The sequence below is a fragment of the Symsagittifera roscoffensis genome, chromosome 9, assembly GCF_963678635.1.
Source record: "Symsagittifera roscoffensis chromosome 9, txSymRosc1.1, whole genome shotgun sequence".
NCBI lineage: Eukaryota > Metazoa > Xenacoelomorpha > Acoela > Convolutidae > Symsagittifera > Symsagittifera roscoffensis.
In genome coordinates this window covers 38,546,585-38,569,648 of record NC_087070.1, presented here as the reverse complement: position 1 = coordinate 38,569,648, position 23,064 = coordinate 38,546,585, and the positions used below count along the sequence as shown (strand labels likewise).

Sequence of the window (23,064 nt, the reverse complement as noted above, 5' to 3'; positions counted from 1 at the left end):
TTTTTAATGAGTGAATAAATTTACAGGGGTTACGATATCAATGATGCACCTACTGAACCCCAGCTAATCTGGACACCTTCTGACGATCAAAACTGGAGTTTAGACTCAGAATCGATGACGCTGGACTTCCTATGCGAGCTGGCTGACCATTTCGGGGAACTGAAGAAGAGCGAAAGTGAAGTTGTTCTCTCGGATGTAAATTTGATCTGTTGGATTTTTAATCCGCATCCATTCACAATGGGTTGGTTGATTTTTTAAGTGCTATTGAACGAAGAAATGTTTCACTTGTTTAAGTTGGGTTTTTTCAGAAAAAAAATTAACAAATTTTTTAGTGTACGCATGTTAACTCAATTTGAAATTGGGTTCAAAATTAGCATAGGTAGTAAATTTGAATCAGCTGATCCAACTACTAAAATCAGATCCATCACAATATTCGAGTCTGGTTTATTATCGCAAGTACAAAGACATTTCATTTATTCTGGCTGAACTAAACTCGGTTCGCATAACGACCGGTACAAGCTTTTTGCACTTGAATCAACAAGTTTTTATGTACCATCTTTGCAAATATGAACCCGATTTTCATTTGATAGTAGTTTTTTATATAATTCATTTGACGATTTGAGTCATTTGATTGTAGATTTTTTCCGGCGGAGTAAGAAAACTGCCTGATAATCCTGTTTTTTTTTAATGGGGCTTGATGTATTTATGAAGTGTCAATCATCGTTGGTTTCTGGAAATTGTTGTAAGAGCTTTAAGGTGATTGATTTTGTTCAAAATACTTCAAACACTGTTTCTTAAAGCATTTTATTTCTGTTTTTTTGTGTTTTTTATGTTTTTTTTTACACTTGGGACAGCAAGTGTCTTGTAATCGGGAACTAGAATTTTTCCTGTAAACAACTTTTCTTACACATAGTAATTGAAAATGATGTTGCTTTTTACCGATCCTAAGCTTTTTTAAGGTCCCTTCTCCTTTGGACTGGATGTAATTCGCTTGCCTTTGCACCCTATGGTCTCGGTTTGAGTCACGGTCGGACCTTGTTTTTTTTCCAGAGAAAATTCAATAGTCGGACTATAGCTTGACGGCTTATGTTTTTTCGGCTTATTTGTCACAACGCTATTTTGGCTTACTTGCGCTGTGAACAGTTTTCATTGTAGTCTTAACCAAGTGTTGTTGATTAAACCCTGTAGTTTTCAAAAATTTACTATCCCTGGCTGGTATATTTTTCCATTTTTTGTTTTTTCGCTTAGAAATTTTATTCGGCCTAAATAATTTCAGCTTGTGTTTTCTCGACTGAGTGAGGTTATTCGCATTGGTTTTATGGGTAAAAAGGATTATAATTGTTTTGAATGAATCAGGTCGGTTGTAGTATAACAGTTAAAAATTCAAACAATTTAATCTTCAAACAATTTAATTTTTTTTGAGATTGAATTTTTCGTATTTCCAAAAAATTGTTGAGTTTTCTATGACAGTTTTCTTACAATTTTGTTTTCGGATTAATTGGCGTCTAATCACGTGTTGTTGGCTAAGTGAAGGCTCGTAAAATACTTAAAACTTGTTTAAGGCTAGTGGGTCTATTTATCAAATGTTTTTTTTTAGATTGATTTTTTTTGGTGTTGATTTTTTTATGACAACAATTTCCATCTCACTGTTTATTTGTTAGCTTGCCATTCTACGCTTTCGTTGTATGGAAAGTGATGCAAAGCTCCGCTTTGCTTAGTTTGGTGATGCAAAGGTTTTTGATAGAAGCGTTGAAATGTTTCACAATATATCGTTTTTGTAATAGGTCTTATATATAAAAATTGAAAATTCTCGTCCATTTTTTTTAGATTAAGACCATTTTTTGTGTCTTTCTCTCTCTCTCTCTCTCTCTCTTTCTCTCTCTCTGTGTTTGTGTGTGTGTGTGCGTGCGTGCTTGCGTGTGTGTATTTGATAATTTTTATTTGTCTTGAAATTTTTTTTTTATTTCCTTTTTGTTCGACCTAATTGTTTCGGTGTATATTTTGCGCCGTTCGACGAGCCAAAAAGTAGTTTTTAAGTGTGTGCTTTGAGGCTTTTTTTATTTCCTGAGGGGATTTAAAAATTTTTTTTACTAGTCTTTAATTTTTTTGACTTTTTTCTGCTTTTTTATTTTCTTTTTTTTTTCAGCTTAATAGGTTTCGGCCAATACTCTCAGCTTAGTGACATCATATTGTTTCATTTACCCGCGAATGAAGTTTGTGTGTGTGTGTGTTGAGGGTGAGGGGGACCCAGTACAATTTCTTTAAACCTTTTCCAGCTTGAAGGGTTTCTGCTGAAGTGTTTTCGGCTGTGTTACCTCTTGATTATTTTTCTTTCGATGCTAATTTTATCTTCTATTGTCTTGGCATGTTTTTGTTTCAGAACTAGGATAATTTATTTCGATAGATCTAGTTTTTTTTCGACATTTTCGATTTTTTTTCGACGTAGCCGCTTCCTTGTTTTGTATCGCAAGTGGTGCGAAGCTCAGCTTCTCCTCTGTGTTTAATTATTAATCAATGCTATGTTTTAGCTTCGAGGAAGCACAATGCTTAAAAACTATCATTGAACTCAACGTTTAAGAAAATCTTCTGAATCTAGAATGTTTCAAAGTTTTTGAGTCAAAATTAAATTGTCGCTTCAGATTTCTTAACCATTCTTAAGCTTGAGTATTTTAAAACGATTTTTGAAAAAGTCAATAACTCTTAAACAAGGTCAACTCGATTCAACTTCAAGGCTAGAGAGTACCTGGGCACGTTTTTCCAAAGTTTTGCGCTTCAAGATTCATTTCAGCATGAAATGAATCAACTGAAAACAGCAACCACCATGCTTGGGAAAAAATTTTTTGGGAAAACTAATTTTTGGGAATTTTCATTGTTTGAAAAGCTTGTTTTGAAACAATCCATTTTTTTTGCAAATTGAGCTGGTCCATGAAAGAAATTGAAAAGTTTCAAGGTTTTATAGCTTGAATAGCTTGCTTAGAAAAATTAAAACTTCTCGCGAACCGATTCTGTCTATGAAACTTGAATTATTCCATAGCTTCAATCGCTTGCTTAACGAAAAACTTAATTTTTCGTGAAACTTTTTGCGTCATGAAACAACTTGAAATAACTTGAATTATTTCATAGCTTGAAATTTTCCCTAGCTTGAATAGCTTGCTTGAGAAAAACTTAATTTTTTCGTGAACCGATCTGCATCTTTAAATTTTGAACTATTTCATGTCGTTGAAATTAGTTCAAGAACTGGATCCGAGATATTTTTCTGCTATACTTCGGCCGATGAGGTGAATTCATGCAAGTCCGGCCAGGAACCGTAATTATTGTAACCTAAAAATCTCCCATTATGATTTTTTTTTTCAGTTTATTGTATGTATGCTTACTTTTTGTCGGCTCGGTTAACACAGCAATGAATTATATGCAAGTTTGTATTTATTCTCAAAATGTTTTATCTTTACAAACCTTTAAACGAAATCTAATATTCCCGATTTTTATTGTTCACATTCTATTGATCTTCCTTTGTGTTGAGTTGTCAAAGGAGCCGTTATGATTCGAAATTATGATTCAGATATTTTAAAAAGTAATTCCTGCGAAATTAAAAATATTTCAGAATAGTTTCTAAAGAACTGTTATTTTGGTTGTTCTTTTTACGATACGTACAATCTCTTAGAAAAGTTTTCTCTTCTCTCCCATTTTCGTCTAACTAAAACTCAACGATCGTATTTAATTTAAGATTTAACTGTGCGAGTACGAGCACTAAGTGTTCTTAAATAGAGTTTCGATTTCAACTACGGAATTTTTCTAACTGCCTAACTGAATCATTTTGACTTGCTTCATGATTGAAATACGTTAAATCCAATGGATCTGCGCAAATTTAATAGAGCTACTTCCAGTATTTTGGACGATGAGGGAAAGTGATGCGAGTCCGGGCAGGACACGTACTTTCGATAAATTAAAAAGTTTTCCGTTTTGATGATTTTTTGAAGATTCAATTTCAGGAATGTAGGCTCACTTTTTATCGTCTCGTTAACCACAAGAATGTTTTTTTTTGGGAATCGAGTGTATTATTGTGTTTTTTTTTAAATTTTTTAAGTATTCTTTTTGTTGTAGCTATTTTAGTACAAGATTCGCGTCCTTTTTGTGTTTTTTTGGTCGAACGAAAATTTAGCATTCATTTATATTTTTTTAAATATTCTAAAATGTACAGGAAAGTAGTGAATGGAACCATGTGTACTAAATTATCCTCATGAATGTCTCATTTGATCACAAACTTTTAAACGAATTCAGTTTTTCCCTATTTCTTTTTCACAAATGGTTTTTTCCCTTGGGCGAGTTTGTTAAATGAGCCTTTTTGATTCAAAGTTTGGTGGTAGAAGTAGGGTCTTTGTTCCTCTTGGAATCTCTTTAACAACAACTTATTGAAACGTATTAATTTTTTGTAGTGCAATTGGCCCGACTCTCCGCTTCGTCTTGGTGTAAAAGTGTAAATTATGTTCACGTGTTAATAAATTGTTTTTGTTTCAAAGTAGCTGTTGGATATCTCAGTTGAATTAAAAATCTGATGAACGTAGCGATTGATTCACGTTTTTTAATCGGCATCTTTGCTCAAAGTTGTGATTAAAATTAACGTTTTCGGCATTTTAAAAAATTCTATTCTGTTTTGAATCAAGTTTTTTATTTTGAATCTTTGTAACATTTTATTTTGTATCAGGCTCAAAATAAATATCTAGATCTGGACGTATTAAAGCTTAATTTCTGATCATTACGTTCAAGATTATGTTTCTATCATCAGATCAGCTCTTTGTAGCTCTGTTTGTTATCAATGCTTTTCTCCCCAAAATGCACAGAATATGTCGCATGTTTTGCATTTTTTTTTTGAATCACATGTACGATTTTGTATTTATCATTTTATCATTTGGTCTTTTTGGTTTCAGTGGATAAAATTCTCTCAATTGGGCTTCGGATGCCTCCTATGGAACTGCTGAGTAGTTTGCAGTCATTCATCTCCAATCATCCCCAGATGGAACTTGATGTGCACAAGTTGTGTCGGTTAGTTCACCACTCAAGCCCAAATTATTCATTCAGTCAGCATAATCATTTAATTGATTTATTAATTTCATTTATACAATCATTTTGTTCATTAATAGAATTATTAGTACGAGTATCACCAGCGGATTTATGGGGGGGGGGGGGTCAGACGCCCTCTTCAGGGATTCGAACCCCTGCCGTCTCAAAGGGTCCCCTCTAAAGTTTTTCTTAAGGCGCCATTGTCGCCAAAATGTACTAATTTTGAGAGGGGAGCGCAAGTCAAAAAAACGCGATTTTTTTGGTCAAGGTTTTCCAATAAGTAGCTTGTTTTTTTTTCACGAAAAACCTTGCCTGCGGCGCAGAAAATTTTGTCAAAATGGGGATTTTTGAAGGTGAGCGCGCCATAAAACGCAATTTTTCGGTCAAAAATTTTCAAAAAGTTCCTTTGTTTCAAAAAAATTTGCCTGCGTGTAGAAAACTTTGTCGAAATGTGGTCCTTATAGTGATTTGAGAGAGCTCAGAAAATCAATTTGGTCGATCTAAAAAAAAGTCGGCAAAATTTTCAAAATTTTTTTGAAAATCCGCCCCCTCGAGAAAATCCTAGATCTGCCCCTGACGAGTATGATGCTTCCTGGACGCCTGAAAGAAGCAAATTGTGAAAATTTTTATAAAAAGCTCAAGAAGGCAAGTAAAGAAACGCAACAGCTGTATGAAAAGATTTGCAATATTTTGTCAGGGATTTTTTCCGAACTATCATACTTGTGTTGAATCGCTTTTAAAGCCGCGTTTCAACCGTTAATCATGTAGAGTTTATATATCCCACAAAACTCCTGCAGTTGTTTTCATTGAAGTTATGCTGATATTTCTGCTTAATGCGTGATATCAAAAGATGAAAACTACCAAGAACAAAAGTATCAAGTTTAAGTATCTGAACAAATTATCTAAACATTATTTTTGTTATCTAAATATTAGGAAAAAGCTTCTTCTTTATCTTACCAACCGTTCTATTTCGGTTGGTTCTCTTTAGTTAGATTTACACCAATGCTAATTGCTAGTTTCAAGCTAAGATTTTTAGGTCTCATACATGGATTGGACTATGCAAAACCACTGCTTAGTTGACGGCTGTGTTTAATAGTAGTCTGTACTTGGTCAATTTGGTATGACGATAGAGCCATTACAAGTAGTACTTCCAAAACAATTTTTTCCTTTCAAAAGAAGAATTATAAATTTTTCTGAGTTATAAACAGAACGGGCAAAATTTTGTGGGTATTTTAGTTTCGCTTCGCAGCAGGTTCGTATTTCTCATAACAAAAATCAAATCCATCACAAATTTATATGTTTAACTATATCTCAATCTGTTTCCAAAACATTACAAATTCGTTTCATCTGTGTTTAGGTTAGTTTTCCATCTAAGTTTAGATTGCATGTACAAAGCATTTGAGACTCTCATTTTTCTTGCACGATACGGTTCTGTTGAATGCTATGGTTTTGCTTAATTTGCGTTATTGTTTTCATTTTTTCCGCTCATAGTTCTTCTAATAACCTCAATAGAAAATGCAATGAAAAATTGTTCTCTATCTTAGAAGGGGTTACGTAGCAAAAAGAAGACAGGTCATAAAGAAGATACGTCTTAAGCCAATCAGAACTGCGAAAAGAAAATATTTAGTACGGATGTTTTCTTATCTCGTTTTTGATTGGCTGACTTCCTTAGTAGGCTCCCTAAACGACGTGGATTTTTTCAACCTGTTGCCTCGTATTCGGATGTTTTCTTAACGTAAATTCAGCCACACAAAGACACGTCGCAAGACGTCAAATCAGATGCTACATTTTGAGCCATGATTCGATCTACAATCAAAAATTTTGAAAATGTTTTCGCAGCGCCGAGAAAAAGCTGTCTGAATATAAATATACTTCCAGTTTGTATCCATTGAACGGGGGTAATTTTTTTTATGTTTCGTTCTTATGATAGATTGATCATTGAGGCAAAATGAAAGAGACTGCAAATTTTTAAACTTTTTTTATATTTTCTGGTTTTCATTTTTTGTATTGCTAATTATTTCACGCATGATTTTTGTTTTGAAATAAAAATTTTTGCACTCAGCTAGCGCTTGTTTTGTAAAACCAATGAGACACTTTAAGGTATTTTTTTTCGAATAGAAATCGCTCATTGTTTTGTAAATTTTCTTAAGCTGAGTTTCTGAGTACCAATTATTTTATTTTCCGTTACTTAAGCTTTTAATGAACGATATTTTATGAACTGTTGGCTCTACAGCAGCGGTGTTATCAAAACTTGCTTGATTTACATTTAAAAATTATGTTTGATAAAAAAACAGGTATTTTTGAAATGTATGGGATTTGGCTTTTTATTTTGTTTTAAACTTTTTGAGAGAGGTTTTTGAACATTTTTCTTTTTTTTTAGCAAAATGTAAGCTGTTAGCCGTTTTTAAAGAAAGAGTTACACATGGAAAGAACCGGTACTGCCTTGTATGACTGCGAGATTTCTTTTTAAAATTTTACTGCACCTTGTACGGCCTTCGAAATTAGCAATGAGGGCAAGGTTCAGCCGTTTTTTCAATTTTTTCGACAATTGATCTGCCAAAGGGCTCGAGCGCAAAAGCCCTTCTGCTCCCTCCGCCGCTCTGACCACTACTTGTTCAATTTCAAGATTTGGAAGTATTTCAAGATTTAAACTTTTTATTTTGACCGGGTTGTCAGATTGGTCAACCATCTGAAGATTGATGATCGATCTCCTTTTTTTGAATGGAAAAAGAAAGTTCAGGTGTTCTAAAGGAAAGCGTTGATGGCTTTTAATCAGAGTGTAAAATGTACTTGGCCAGCAAAATGTAACTGTTTTTATTGTCGATCCTAATTATGTAATTTTGTAATTTAAAGTATTTTTTAAAAATTTTTCAAGGGGTTAATTCAACCCTTCTCTCTGCCTCTCTATCCGCTGAATTAGATCTCTTTTGGTGCTGCTGAAATTTGAGTTGCAGTCAGGTTTCGTTGCTGAGTGAATAAGTCTGTGATTCTCAATCTGCAAGTTTTCAGTTTGAGTCTTTTTGTCTTGTGAAGCTCTTGTTTTAAATTTCGATGAGATATTTATGCTTGGTGTTTTTTTTCAGACAGACTTCGACTTTTCAGCTCAGCGTTTTTGACAGAAGCTTTCGATTCCATCTGAAATTGGTTTGTGTCCTGAGATCGAATGTTGAAAGACATGTTATGATGTTTTTGTTCAGTTAGATGAACTCCATTGCGTTCCTACAACGCCTAAGTGACAAATTCAATTTTTCTAATTTGATTTGAGGCAAGCAGTTTGGTACCTATTAAATCAATACCTACCAAACTGACCTATTTAGCAATATGAAGTCCATATTACTCAACGAAAACATCATAAAATAACTTTCAAACTTCACACTAAATAAGTCATTTTGTTCTTTGCTTAGTGTATGGAGGGATAGTATTAATTTTTTTTTGAATATTTTAAGCTTTTTTTGTCATTTTTGTTGCCAGTGTTTTCCATGTGCAGCTTCGCCGCTTTGCCAAAAAAAATAGGCAAGGGAATTCGTGAACAAAATATGCAGCAGCTTTTATCTTTCTTCACAAAATTCGTGTTTGATAAACACAGCTATTTTAGAAATGTATGGGATTCGGTTTTTTATTTTGTTTCGACATTTTTTAATTTTTGTGGGACGCCCTGGAACAATTTTCCTTTTTGCAACGTTTTAGTTGTTTTCGACAACTAATCTGCCTGTTTTCAACGAAAGGAAAGATACACGTGGAAAAAACGGCTACTACACTGTATGCCTGCGATCTCTTTTTCACATCTTACTCCACCTTGTACGGCCTTCGAAATTTTCAATGGGGTAAAGTTTTGCCTCTTTTTTCAACTTTCTCGAAAACTGTCCTACCAGAGGGTTCGCTCGGCAAAACAGGTATCGGTGAACTTTACACTTACTTCCTAATACGCTTTACCGCTACGTCCTATCTTATATCAAAAAAAGGTTAAGGCCTCAAAAATGCTACTCCTTAACATTTTGATATTTTTTCTTAAAAATTTGACTTTTTTCAACAACTACATTCCCAAGTCTAGGATTAAGAATTCAATCGAAAAAATTGAAAAAATTGCTTAAGCTTCTGTGCTCTAAAGTTTAAAGAAAAACTTTTACAGCTCTAGGAAAACGTCGATTTTGACATTTGACATTTTTAGTGAAACTTCTAACTTATCTCAAACACTAGCCTCCCAAAACTGGTCTTAAAGCTCAATGAAAAGAAATTGTTCTGGTAATTTTATTTGCATTGGAGACTACATACCAATTTTTGTGAGACGACCAGGAACAATTTTTTTGCAACAGTTTAGCTGTTCGCGACAACTACTCTGCCGGTTGTTTTACAAGGAAAGAAAAGGTACACATGGTAAGAACGGCTACTGCACTGTATGCCTGCGTGATCTCTTTTTTTACACCTTACTGCTCCTTGTACCGCAGTAATTTCCGATGGGGGCAATGTTTGTCCTTTTTTTCGAAAGCTCTCCTGCCAGAGGGTTCGATTGGAAAAGCAGGTATCGGGAGGGTAGTTTTTATCATAAGTCAGAAGTTTCAATAAAATTGTCAAATGTCAAAATTGACGTTTTCCTAGAGCTGTAAAATTTTTTCTATAAATATTAGAGCGTGGAGGCTCATGCAGTGAGTTTTCACACTCAATTTTGTCGATTAAGTTCTTAACCCTAGACTTGGTAATGTAGTTTTTGAGTAAAATTTTGAAGAAAAAAACCAAAATGTTAAAGATTAGCATTTTTGTGGCCTTAACATTTCTTTTGATATAAGATGGGGCGTAGCGGTAGGTCGTAATAAGAAGTAAACGGAACGTTCAACGACATCTGTTTCTCTGATTTAACCCTCTGGTAGGGCAGTTTTCGAGAAAACTGAAAAAAGGGCAAAACGATGCCCCATTGAAAATTGCCCCAGTTTACTAGCCGTTCTTTGCACATTTATCGTTTCTTTGTTGAAAACCGGCAGAGTAATTGTCGCAAACAGCTAAAACTTTGCAAAAAAATTGTTACAGGGCGTCTCACAAAAAATTTAAAAAAATATCGAAACAAAATAAAAAACCAAATCCCATACCTTTCGAAAATTGCTGTTTATCAAACATGAATTTTTTTTTTGAAAAAAGAAAAGTGCTGCTGCATATTTCGCTCAGAAAATTTTTTGTTCACGAATGCCTTTGTGTAATTTTTGGCGAAGAGGCGAAGCTGCACATGGCAAACACGGGCAACGAAATTGATAAAAAGAGCTTAAAAACTTCAAAAAAAAAACAAAAGTTAATACTATCCCTCCATACATTAAGAAAAGAACAAAATGGTTTGTTTGAGTGTGAGGGTTGAAATTTATGTTATGATGTTTTCGTTGAGTTATATGGACTGCAAAATTGCCAAATTGGTCAGTTCGGTAAGTTAAATCATTCTAATTTGAAATGAGGCTTGCAATTTTGTTTTAAAAGTTACCAAATTGCTTGCCTGTTTAATTTAGAATGGTTTTAGTTGCCATTTTTTTGCTGTATGAACGTAATGGTGTTTTAAAAATATCGTTTTTGCTTTATGAATGCAGAAAAATTTCGTTTTACTCTTAAAAAAATCATTATGTGCCTTATGACCGTCTTCGTGAAACTTACTTATTTTCTCGAAAACTATCCACCCAAATCGGGGTTAATTTCTTGGGTTCTGATGATTTTTTGTGCAGTAGTGTTTTCTCCCTAGTTTTAGTACAAAACCTCTATGGGCTGGAGAAAATTCCAAATTTTGACTTTTTACTGGTTATTAAAAAAATTTTTAACGATTGCTAACGCCCCAGACTACATACATACAGATATTAACATTTCGATACATTTTGGCATGAAAAATTGCTCCTTTGTCTTTCTTGGTTTTCATGAGCAAAGAACGCAAAATGGCGTGCAGGAGTGTATATAGCTATTTTTACCGTACATGAGAGTTTTAGGGTCCCTCTTTTGAATCGACATTGCTCGCAGCTAAAATTCTCGATTTTTTTCTGAATTTATTGAATCATGTAAGTTAACGGAATTTGAAAATTATATTGGCTTTGAACTGAATCGAACTGCCATACTGACAGCTGTCGTAGCTTCGCGACTGAGCGCATGAGCTCTTAAAATACAGTTTTGACTGAAGCCATTCCTTAGCCATATTTTTTTTACCCGGAGCGTTTCGAGATTTTGTTACCATTCTGTCGCCAATCAGTTCATTTTTCACCGGAAACCCCCCTTTATCACTCTTAACGTTCTACATTTGTATCATTTCTATATTTTCATAAAATACCAAGTCGTTTTCTCCGTTTTTAGCAGGGCTACTATTTTTGCTTATTTGTTCAACCACTTCAAGTTATGAACTTTCTTTAAATCGTCATCTCAAGTTTTTGATAATAATAATAGTGATTATCGATAAAAAAATTTGACAAAATGCCCGGGTTGACCTCCACACACTGAAATTGCTTATCATACAATTCAATACAACAAAAATCATTATCATACAAATCCATACATCAAGTGTATGGATGGAGAAAATGCTTGTCATTCAATTTTCATTCATTTTCGAAAAACAATAGAAAAAAAATTTACCCATTTATGCGGCTTTTTGAGAACAGGAAAAATGCTTTCCATACAATTTCCATATATATTTTGAATATTTGCCCCAAATTTTTTTTTGTTTTTTTTTTTCAACCGCAAATCGAATTTTGTACGCAAACAAACATTTTTCGAAAAAAAAACTTTTTTGCATGCAAAATTTAATTTTTTTGTGCATAACGTAGTCCTGAATACGATAATATTGGCTTTTTTTCTTTTCACTTGATTTTTTTTTCAAAAACGCTGAAAATTCCTATTTCTTTTGTATGACGTGTTTATGTATGCCTTGATCCATGTCTGATAATTTGAAAACTCAAAAATTTAAAATAATCATCACTGAAAAATTTTGTCAAAAATTAAAAGTTTGTTACTTTTGTTATATCATTTGTGAAAGACTTCTGGAAGACAATTCAGGTAGTTTTTTATGCATTGTAAATGTAAGACCGTCCAACCTTTGGTGCTTTGAGTAACCAAGGTCTTTGTCACTTGTGTTCGGTTGCAAACACAAACCCAAAATTTTTCAGAAAGTAAGTTTAAAAACAAAAAACAACGTTTTGGTTTATGGGGAAAATACCTATTATACAATTTCCATTTATGGGAAAATGCTCATCATAGAGTTTTCATACAATTTTCTGTACGTATGGAATTGTATGAAATTGTATGAAAAGAAATTTCCCATTTATGAGAATTGTATGATAAGCTTTTTTTGGTCAACCCGGGTGAGTGTAGTTTAAATGTAAATAAATAAAAGGCCGTTTCAACAAAACTTTCAAGCAAAATTCGATCTTCCTTACATCAGTGTAAAGTGCTCAGATTGTAAAGAAACAAGTCCTCATTTTTAGCGGAAAAAATTGAAAACGCCTTGAGTTTTTAAAATGTAATGTTGGGCTAGTATATCGCCAGAATAATTTTGTTTCATTAGAAGTAAAATTTTAAAAATAGAGATAGATTTAATAAGATAGAGACTTCTGGTTAAATAATTTTTCTTGGACGATCAGATTTTAGCTTTTTTGCACGGTTAATAATGTAGACATGTTTACACAAGCATCTTTTTTTCCAACCTAAGTCGCAAATATTGTTGCGACAAAATGTTTCATTTTAAAGTGTTCATTTTGATCCAACTATTAAGTACAACCAATGCTAAGGATATTATAACAGACTATTATATTACAAATAGCATTTTAGCTTTAAAGTATCATGGATATGTAGCGTAGAGGTAGGGAGGGTGACCAGCAGCAAAATAAGAGGGTTCGAACCTGGGCAGGGTCGGATGTTTGTAAGGCACTTTTGTGTACTAGTTTAAATGCTTCCGCTCTATAAATTGAGGCCTGGTGAGTTTCTTTTTTTAAGTTGACTGGTACTGCTAAAGCGTCTTAATTGGCTTCCGTCATTTAGCAATTATGTAAACTCATAATTGGCGTGCGTCACTTTTGAAATTTTATAGACTCAAAGTTTTACTCATTCAGTTTTTTCCAGTAGCGTTATCAGTAATTTTTTGCTTGTGTATGAGAAGTGCAACTTTGCCTCTGTGTATATCAAGTTTTTCTAGTTGGTTACTTTAGCGGTAGATTGTTTACTTCTGTGTTGTCTTTATTATTTTATTTTATTTTTTTCAGTTAAGCAACTTTTCTGAGAACTCTAGGAGAAGTTGACTTGGCTTATTTTTTTATGAAACTTCCGAGCACTTCCTTTTTTTACTAGTAGTATAGTTTGTTCCTTTAGAGTCCGAGGTTCGAGTTCTGCCCGGACCTTGAGTTTTTCATATCTATGGCGTTTGAGTTTTTCTGAGAAAATTTGAATTGTTTTTATATCGTTTTTCTGCTTATTTTTGTCGTTTCGTCGAGTAAAACGGACTTCTACTGAAGTCTCATGGATTTTCGAATACACTTACCTTTTTTGAAAGCTCAGGGAACTTTGCTTCCCGGTGAGCTTCAAATAAAATTCATTTCGACATTTTTTTTAGCTATAAAGTCTGTGTTACAGAGACTTGACGCAAGGGCGCTTAGCAACTGATTGAAAAGTTAAGTGATAAAAAACATACATTTTTATTGCCAAAAAAGGAATTTTTAATCATAGTTTCTATTAAACCTAATATAGGGGAATCTTAATCATTATTTAGATGGGAGTTCAGGGGTTTTTTATCGAGAAAAAAATTTTTAAAAAGTTTTCTCCGATATACGACAAACTTTAAAAGGCCAATTTCTGCTCTGGATAGATGCACGATTTGATGTTTGCAAGTCTCTGGAATCCCGAGGGATGTCTGTGAACATGTTAAATTTTTGTCGGAACGACCAATGAAAAGGAAAGAACAAAAGAAGAACAAAGAGAGCGACCTTGTTGCGGATTTTTTTTCAATTCACAAAATACACATTTAGGCCTCATAATGAATGTCAAATGACACTATACTTTTTAAATTTAGCAAATGAAATATTTTGAATCAGTTAACATAAGGACTGAAAAGAAGAAGATATATTGAATGCATATGGCCACTGAGAGTCTTTTTTTTGTATCAGAACATCATAAAGCATAGTGAAACTGCTATATGCGAAGAAACATTTGAAAGGAAAACGTTCACAAATTTAAGATATTTTTCGCCTATATTGTTTGCCTAAGAATCGATGAACATATTTCAGACTTTTGTGTGAGTCGCGATGATTTTTTTCATTTTTTTTCATTAAAATTCTTAAGATATGTTCAGGCTCGATTTTACTTTTTCGCAGTTTGACTTCTGACTTTTTTGAAGTTCAGGTCCATTCTTCTGTTAAATGGAGAGCGTACTAATTTTTACAACAGCAAAAGGGTAAAGGCCACGAAAAAGTGATCTACTTCTAACTTTGAACATCGATTTTTATTATCAGGTTATCCAGCCGTATAAAAATATTATCTTTTGATCCAGTTTAATCAAATTGGGTAAATTTACCCAAAAAAAGTCAATCTTAATTTGTTCTAGAAATCTCAAGCACTCTATGGCCATATATATTTTTCTTGGAAATTCCCGAAATTGAGATTTTTTTCAAAAAAAAAAATTTCAGTATTTTTTCTGTATACTTGCGTTCACTGACTCTTTTCCAACTGTCTGTTGGCTATGTTTATTGTTTCAGTCAGACCGCAAAGGGATCGAGCCTGTGGGAAAGAAGCTATCCGATCTCATCTCTGAAGAACCTCCTATCGATCCATCATCCACTCTTGGTAATTTCTCCTGCACACTTTTAGTATCAAATTAATCCGAGTTTTTTTGCTCGTTAGATTATCCCCTGCCAGTAGGTTTCAAAATCACATGATCTTGACTGTTTCTGGTTTACGAAGTTTTTGGGGTTATTTTAATTTAATACATAATAGGACCTGAAATATAAAAGTTCGCGGATTTGTTTTTGGTTTTTCAAATTAATTTAAGTCGGATAATTGCATAAAATGAAGTGTGCGAACATGAACATTTATATATAGAGAAAATTTGAGAAAAGTCGTGCATAAAATGAAAATAGCGATAATAGGCGAACGATCAGTTTTAATACAATCTAATTTTTTTCAGGACAATTCTGCCGAGACAAGAAGGACCTATCTGAGTGCATGCATCTGCCTTCTCATCAGCTACACGACAAAATAACGTAAATTAAGCTTACAAGTGTGGAATTACTTTTTGAAAAAAAGTCTCAGTTATAGAGTAATTGGGCCGAAGATCAATTTGAGAAAGTTACGCCCAGGCGACTACATCATAGATGCAATTTATCTTAATTTCTTTCATTTAAATGATCGATTGTGAGAAACTAAAACAGATCATCTTCCTATGAGATATACAATTTTTAGGTTTCTTCTGTGCATCCCATTTATGTTTCGTAAAATTTAGTAAGGGTTAAGTTATCAAGCGGTTCCGATCGGAGCCGCCAAAACAGTTATCCTTGGTTCCAAAATAATTGACCAGGAAAATAGAATGAAGGAAAATGTTTAAGTGTTAGTGGTGGCTGCAAAGACTTTTAGATGTTGTTTTTCTTAATTTATTTTCAAGGTATAGCTCAAATTTTGTTCAACAATATCCAAAATGTTTATTGTCTTCGGTTCTCCAAATACATTTCGTGGTTGCTTCTATCAACTTAATTGTTTCTGTTTTCCGATTAACACTGTGTCAGCTGACGTACATGCTGGAGAAATTAACAAAATATGCCATCGAAATTCAAGATTTGCAACCATCATTTTTTTGTTTTTGAATGATTTTCTATCTTTTTCTTCTCTAATGATTCCTCTAAATACTTCTGTGCGAACCGTGTTAAAGAGTATTGAACGTAGTGAAGACTCTTATATAGGTCTTCCTGATTTTTTTTGTTTTTTTTTCAGGAAAAACGTGAAAATATTGATGCACTTAGGTATATATGCACTTTTTGAGTTCAATTGAAATTCATCTGCTGAAAGTGACGTAGATTGCACTCTCCAAATACGAACGTACAAATGGCGCAAAAATTCGTGAACGATTTCTAGTTTCAAAAGTGGAATTTAATTTTCAGATTTCCAGTGGAATAAAAACTTTATCTGTTGATCCAGTTTTCTCAAGTTGGTTTAATGTTATCAAAAAAGCGCCAATCATAAATCGTTCTAGAAATTCAAAGAGTTTAAAGGGCATCTATTTTTCTTCTTTGAAGTTCGAAAGTTGAGATTTTTTCAACTAAGTCAGTGTTCTTCTATGTTTACTTGCGTTCATTACTCTTTTCCAATCTTCGATTGGCTATGTTTCTGAAACAGTGTCTTGTTAAGATGTTTTGTTAAGTTCAGTAGCAGTTTGTCTCGTGTGAGATGGATTTTCAGAGCAAACATTTTCATCCTAAAGAAAATGTTTTTTTTTTAATAATTAATTGTGGCTTCAGCGACACTCTTTCAATGCCGACAAACCTCAAGTTTCGACCATATGGTTCTGGAAGCTGCAATTAATATGATCATTGGTTTCCGCCGATTGTATTTAACATGTTTAAAGTCTTATCCTAGGATTCAAGTTACATACACGCACTTTGTGTGCTTCAAATTATCTACCGCTTGGTTTTGCAATGTTTCAGGTTCAAGTAACGTTTGAAAAGGATTTTTTTAATGATAGCACATATGACCGCGTTCGAGCGGTCCTTGAGTTACTGGATTTTGCGCGGGTTAATATTCAATGGTAAAGCCGAGTCGAGATTTCACTCTAAAAATATTGAGTCCTTACTATAGCACCGCGAATGTAATATTACTTTCTAAACATTTTACTCTAGCACCGCGCATGTTCCCCTCGATTTTTTTTGTGATTTCAAAATTTTAGCGGAAAAATCACCCTAAGCTTAGATCAAGAACCAAGTAGCTGTGTTAGTAAAAAAAAATCATTTTCAACTTAAAAAACGAAAATGCGCGCATGCAGTTTTTTGGACTTGTGCGAAGTGAGAATTGGCTGACGATATTTTTTGAGTCAATTTATTTTTCAAACCAGTTAATGGTATTTCATAGAACTTGGTTTCATTTATTAAAATCCTGGCCGGTCAATAATGATTCAAGATCAAAAATCAGTTTTTCTCAGCGCTATGATTGTTTTCTGATTTCATGTAGGGTTTTTCAAATCAAGAGCGAAATGAAATGACAGTGTAATAGTTGTTGACCGCTTAGCAAGATTTTTAGGACCTCGTTTTGCCGATTTTTTTTTTTCAAAAATGTCTTTTTTGTTTGAATCACGACTGAAAAACTTTTGTATGATATATTATTTGACTTAATCTGATGATTAGTTGTGGTATCTGATTTTTTGCGGAACAAAGGTGAAACACACCCGAAGACAAAATTACTCCCCACTTTCATTGGTCGCAACAAGGAATTGTTCAAAAATTTCGATAAAAATTAAGTTGCAGGAAAAGTGTTAAAACTCATTCACGCTCAAGTTTGATTTTTCGCGGTTTGACTTTTCTTTTCTTTTTAAGTTCAGTTCAGTTTGTTTCTCAAATTGAAGGCAAACTCCACTATCGAACAGCAAAAGTCTTAAGGCCACGAAAAGCGTGAAAGACTTCTAGATTCAAAAAATGGACTTAAAGTTTCTTCAAGATAATAGTGTCAATCGTTAACAATTCTTGAACTTAAAATAGCATTACGTACTAAAATTTTTCTTCGAAAATCGAAAGTTGCAAAATGTTGAATTTTCTCAATTTTTTGGGTTGTGTGTTCTTTTGCACTTTTTGAACTATCTGTTGGCTTTGTGTTTTTTCATAATCTAAAATGTTAGAGTTTTTAAAAACAGGCTCAGTTTAATGCGCTACTCAAAATTTACAAAACATACATTGAAGCGGTAAAAAACGATAAAATTGAATAAGAGTGATGAGCGTAATGATTTTTGTTTGTTTTTTTTTCAGGGACAACCTTTCTCTTCAAAAAAAAAGATTCAAATTTCCTCTTCAGTTTTTTTTTGCACTTCAATTTCAAATTTTTTGAAAGACTTCTTTTGCCGAAGAAGTGCTGAGTGATACTTCCAAATTTAGCTTCTCGTTTACTAAAATCGTGTTTTCGTCGTCTGAAAGCCTAAAAGAAAGTTGAGCTTTTGAGCAAACAACGTTACTCTTTGATATGTCTCTTAACACCTTCCAATGATTATTTGTGATACCTGATTTTGTGTGGAAAACAAAAAATGTAACACACCTGAATTCATAGTTGTTACCCGTTTTGAATGGTCGGAACAGCAAGATTGTGAAGTAAAGTAAATCAAAAAAAGAGCACAAAAATTGGAGAAGAAAATACAGAAACTATTGCCAGCAGAACTTTTGAAATGTTTTCATGAACTCAAGAAAACTAGAAAACAATTAATTGTTCCTAATTTTAATTTCTGAGTTTCATGAAACAAATTACAAAAATAAACTAAAAAAACACCCGAATACAAAGTTCCTTATCATTTTCCATGGTCGGAGCTATAACATATCAATATTTTCATTCTGCTGAGAGCTCGACGCTTAAATTTCAAATCAAAAATTATTGACTCGCGAATTTTTGTGATAATTAAACCACTGTTTTAAGTTTTTTTTGTGTTGGATTCTAGTTTGTAATTGTGATTTCGCGTGGAAATATCATGCTTGTCTTGCATAAGAATCAATTGCTTTTAATTTTTTTTGTTCAACTTTAGTCCATCTTGAAATAATGGGTCTTCTACTCGCAAAATTACTGCTCTTGTTTGAAAATATTTTGAGTTATAACTTTTTTAATTAAATATAATCAAAGTAGAGGAGGTAGAGAACTGTTATAAAAGAAAATTGAAACTAAACTAACTAAATCAACTATTCAAATTGGCACCAGCATGATAAAGTTTATTTTAGAGGGAAAACAGAAAGCAAAGATTCGCAACTTAGAATAATGCAACAAAATCGAAATAGTTTCAACGACGATAGGGAATCAAAACAATGAAATATACACTAATTAAGTTTAAAAGTTACGTTTTTGTCTTAATTTTTATTTAACGCGGACTGAAATGGGGAAGTTTTGAGTGTGTTTAGCAGCAGTAGACTTGGCACATCGCTCAAAGTGTAGAAAATGCTGCCACTGAGCTTCTGTTTGTGCAATTGCCTCCATGCGCTCTCGATCCAACTTTTCGTATACTATTTTGCTCGTCGGCTGTTTGCCTATTCGGATTCGATGCGCTTTTTGCGGCCGGCTATTGTAGTAACTCAAATTTGCGATTTCATGGTTGTAATAACTTTCAAATGCGGGGGGAGTTTGGTCTCTGGAGGCGACGGTCGGGTGTCGCAAAGTGCCGTTGGAGGAGTCGTCAGAAACTGATCGTGCTAGGCTGATATACTTCACTTTTTGGGTGGGGGAGCATTGGAGGGGTTGGCAGGTCGAAGTTGTCTGTGAACGTCGTATCTCGTCCTCCTCGAACTGTAAGCAAATTAAAATTTAAAGCTACTTTAAATTATTTTTATCGTTTGTAAGATTGGTTTTATTCACGATAACTTACATCATTTTGTCGTTTAATTTCAGTTTAATTTAAAGTTTAGGATTTTTGGAGTTCTTGCTGCACAAATACTCGAATAATGGCAAAAGGCTGTAATATTACAAAAGTAGAGAACTAGCAAAAAATAGCTTAAGAACTAGACGAACAGGCATGTCATCAATATGCTGAGCAGTATCCCGGATATTTCGAAAGTAGACCTCAACGCAGAGTTTGGGCTCTGCTGATTTTTGCCATGCCTGTGAAGTAAGTAATTTTAATTTGACTAACCACGAGCAAATCTGGGACTTCTGATTCGTTTGGATTCGTGAACACAACCGAACTGCTCGATGCAAACGGCGAGCATAACTCGTTCACTGCCCACGAAGCCGAGCATTCTGAAGTGCCGAAGCTGGAGCAGCCTCCATCACTATTTCGTTCGCTCCGACTTTGAGTCGTCTCAAATGTGTCGTAGCGTCTTCGGCTCCAAATTTTCTCCAACGCATTTCGACGAAGATCGTCGCTGTCTTTCTCGGAGAAGTTGCGAAGTTTCTCATTTTTGGCGAAAATTTTTTCGTATTTTCGATTATTTTGTTGCTCTGCTATTTGAACCAAAGGTTCATCCAGTTTGTAAAATGGTGAAAAACTAAAGCATTTATCGTCCTCGAGACTTTGAAATGTTTTGACCCAACGATTTCGTTCCGCCGAAGTCGCTGCTTCGAATAAATGTGACTCAATACTGGTCGTTATTTCGAACGAAGCTTGACCGACAGATTTTATCGAGACAACAAGAGACAAATCGATACTATGTGTAGCTTTGTATTTTTTATAACACTTGAAAACAATTTTTCCGTTTGGGAATTTAAAAAGTATGGCCGTTCTGTTATGTAATTGACATGTGTGGCCATTATGGCGAAGTCTATGCCATAAATGGATTGACGAATTTTTCTTTTCTGAAACGTAAATCAAGTTGCCCTCTTTAATTATTTCGACACTTTGTGATCTACTAATTTTGCGAAATCTACTCATAATGTGTGATTATGGTTTAGTTCGATCGGCTTAATTGGTTATATGAGCAAAAAAAATAAAAAATTTGATAATTTATTGTTGATTCTTGCTGTGATATTAATAGAATTTCTGAAATAAATAAAATTTGTAGGTTGCTTTTCGAAATAGGTTGTTGGAATTGTAAGTTTTTTTGCACAATTGAATTTGAACTCTAAATTAGGCGCGACTGAAATGGAAAATTTGAGAAAACGAGGGTTGACCTTTCGGTTCAGGCAATATTTGGTGTAGTAGGTTATATGTCCTGGACTCGATTCAAATATTAAATATCATAAATAATTCAGTATTGGGTTGGTTAGCAAAGTATTTAGTCAAAAAACAAGGGTTACCAATGTTATGCGTAGGCTGCAAATAATTATATAGTTACTTTACAATTTGGAGGTAAATCGTAAATGATAATCAACTTTTCGATAAACAACTATTGTGGTGGTGTGTGCTGTTGTTTATTTATTTATTTGTCGATATTCATGCAATAAGTTACTTTATAATTGCCATTTTATTTTATACCTGGTTTTGATATTTTGTTTTATTTCTGATCATTTTGTTCTCAGGTCCCGTGTTGTTTGTTGATTTAGACAGTTGATTATTTGTCCCAACTTCCGACCTATCGTAATTTTAAGACTTTGTTTCATACACTTCAGAAATGATTATTAAAACATTGATATGCCAATTTGTCACGCCACGAGAAATGTGCTTTGATCGAATCTCCGAACGCTACGGTAACTTTGTTCAGTGGTGATCGAATTAAGTTGTCCTTGGCGTTAATAAAACAAAAGCTCAAAGTTTCTACCCATAAGATGATACAAAATGACCTTTGGGTTGAGTCAAAAGTTCCGTAATTTTTGTTTTTCTTTTGAATTTGGTACCACCCCCAACTTTTCTTGAATTAATAGTAAATCGAAGTAGATTCACCACGTGTTGTAAGTTGTACCATGTTTTCACGTGATAAAAGCACTATTTTGATTGATCATATGACGAAGATGTCTCCTGTTACTATACTCTGTTTACGGTCGTTTGCCTAAAATGAACTCTCTTCTCATTTGCCGTTTTCGGGTCAAAAGTAAACTTTGGGTCAAAAAGTAAAATTTTCAGGTGTGGTCGATGAGTTTAATTGAGAGCGCATAAGCGGATAATGTTAATAATTTCCCCCTCTATTACAGGGGGGGGGGGGGGGGGCTTGGTTCTTTACCATATGCCATATTCTCAAATACTTCAGCGTTGAATATTTTCTTTATATGGCTGATTATTTCTTACTGGGTACCATAGGGGATTTTGTTAACAATTTCCGACCCTATAGTAGCTAGGAAAAAATTGCCAACTTTATAAAGAAATACTAATTCAACCGCTAAGCATATGTTAGTTTTGTACCGTGTAACGAATCTCCCCCTTTTAGAATAGGGGAAATAATTAATAAGATCCCAAAGGGGTAATAAATCGGCATGACATTTTCAGCGAGGCTGTACAACAGTGCCGAAAATAATGTTCTGTTCAACTTTAGTGTAAATAGTTTTCAATACTTTTTATAGGTAAATGATCAACGTGCCGAAGTAACAGGTTGCCGAAATTGTAATATATAACTATATATTTCAGTTAGACAGCTAACTTGGGTAACTAGATCGTAGGCCTGTCATCCTAGGGGGACTAGGTCTTTTTAGCAGACCGGTTTTTAGGAGACCAAACTTTTAGCGGGCACAAAACAATTAACAAGTCAGAACGCTCATTTCAAGGGCGGCATTGGCAAGTAGCGACCGTTTGCTCCGCTGCGCCTACATTCGACACGATTGGCATTGTGCGCGTGAATCAGGGCTTCCAGTTAAAATAGATTATTTTGTTTTTGAAGTTAGATCGAGTTTTGTTTTCTAACCTGCGAGAGAATTGTCCCCCCCCCCCCGAATGAGGAGTAAACTCAACCACTGACTCAGCATCTTTCCATAGTCTCTCAATCAAATATGCTTCAGTTATATAACAGATGTCTGCTTAAAGGCCCAGTTTTTACCTTAGCCAAGAGATTGGTGTGCTAAAAAAACCGGTACCAAAATCTAGGTTACGCTTAAACAACGCTTTTTATTCGTTTCAATATAAACAAAAGTTGGTGAGTCTTAAGCAGTCAAACCACCAGCCATGCTTTAGTGGGCGAAGGAATCGACTAGAACTGTTTTTCGAAAGGTGATGTGACACCACTTTATAGGGGATAGCCAATCGAGTCGAAGATTTTTTGAATTGCCAACAAACTGACACACGCAATTGCGGCATCGTGACCTTTGACATGCTGCCTTGTTTTTACGCATCCCGAATAACTGAAAAATTATTTAATTCTAAATGGCTGAAGATAATAACAAAAAGAATACCCAATTTAATGGATGTTGCTTGCTAATAGAAAGATCTACTGCACGGTTGATTTTCCGCTTGCTAGAATTTTCCGTAAACAACCTTTCATACAA

At 34.0% G+C, this 23,064-nt stretch overlaps 2 protein-coding genes across 2 annotated transcripts in view; one reads left to right on the top strand and one right to left on the bottom strand.

Annotated features, from left to right (window-relative positions):
• LOC134854839 (uncharacterized) overlaps positions 1-23,064 on the top strand; it is a 94,011-nt gene that overhangs the window by 3,191 nt on the left and 67,756 nt on the right. Inside the window, exons 3-7 of the mRNA XM_063871198.1 lie at positions 27-241; positions 4,926-5,040; positions 6,295-6,310; positions 14,751-14,838; positions 15,179-15,254. Of these exons, the coding sequence (XP_063727268.1) occupies positions 27-241; positions 4,926-5,040; positions 6,295-6,310; positions 14,751-14,838; positions 15,179-15,254 (510 nt within the window). The remainder of the gene's footprint in view (positions 1-26; positions 242-4,925; positions 5,041-6,294; positions 6,311-14,750; positions 14,839-15,178; positions 15,255-23,064) is intronic.
• Positions 18,867-21,051, bottom strand: LOC134854185 (uncharacterized). Its single transcript, XM_063870336.1, has 2 exons — positions 19,850-21,051; positions 18,867-19,506 (listed from the first exon to the last, which is right to left on the bottom strand). Exons 1-2 carry the CDS (start codon positions 20,585-20,587, stop codon positions 19,081-19,083), a joined length of 1,164 nt encoding a protein of 387 aa, XP_063726406.1. The 5' UTR covers positions 20,588-21,051; the 3' UTR covers positions 18,867-19,080.

Bases quoted from the DNA above. Each gene is read 5' to 3' on its own strand.
- LOC134854185 (XM_063870336.1), bottom strand. From the start codon at position 20,587: ATGAGTAGATTTCGCAAAATTAGTAGATCACAAAGTGTCGAAATAATT. The intron at 19,507-19,849 runs GTTAGTCAAATT...ATTTGCTTACAG, and splicing joins AAGTCCCAGATTTGCTCGTG to TTCGAGGAGGACGAGATACG.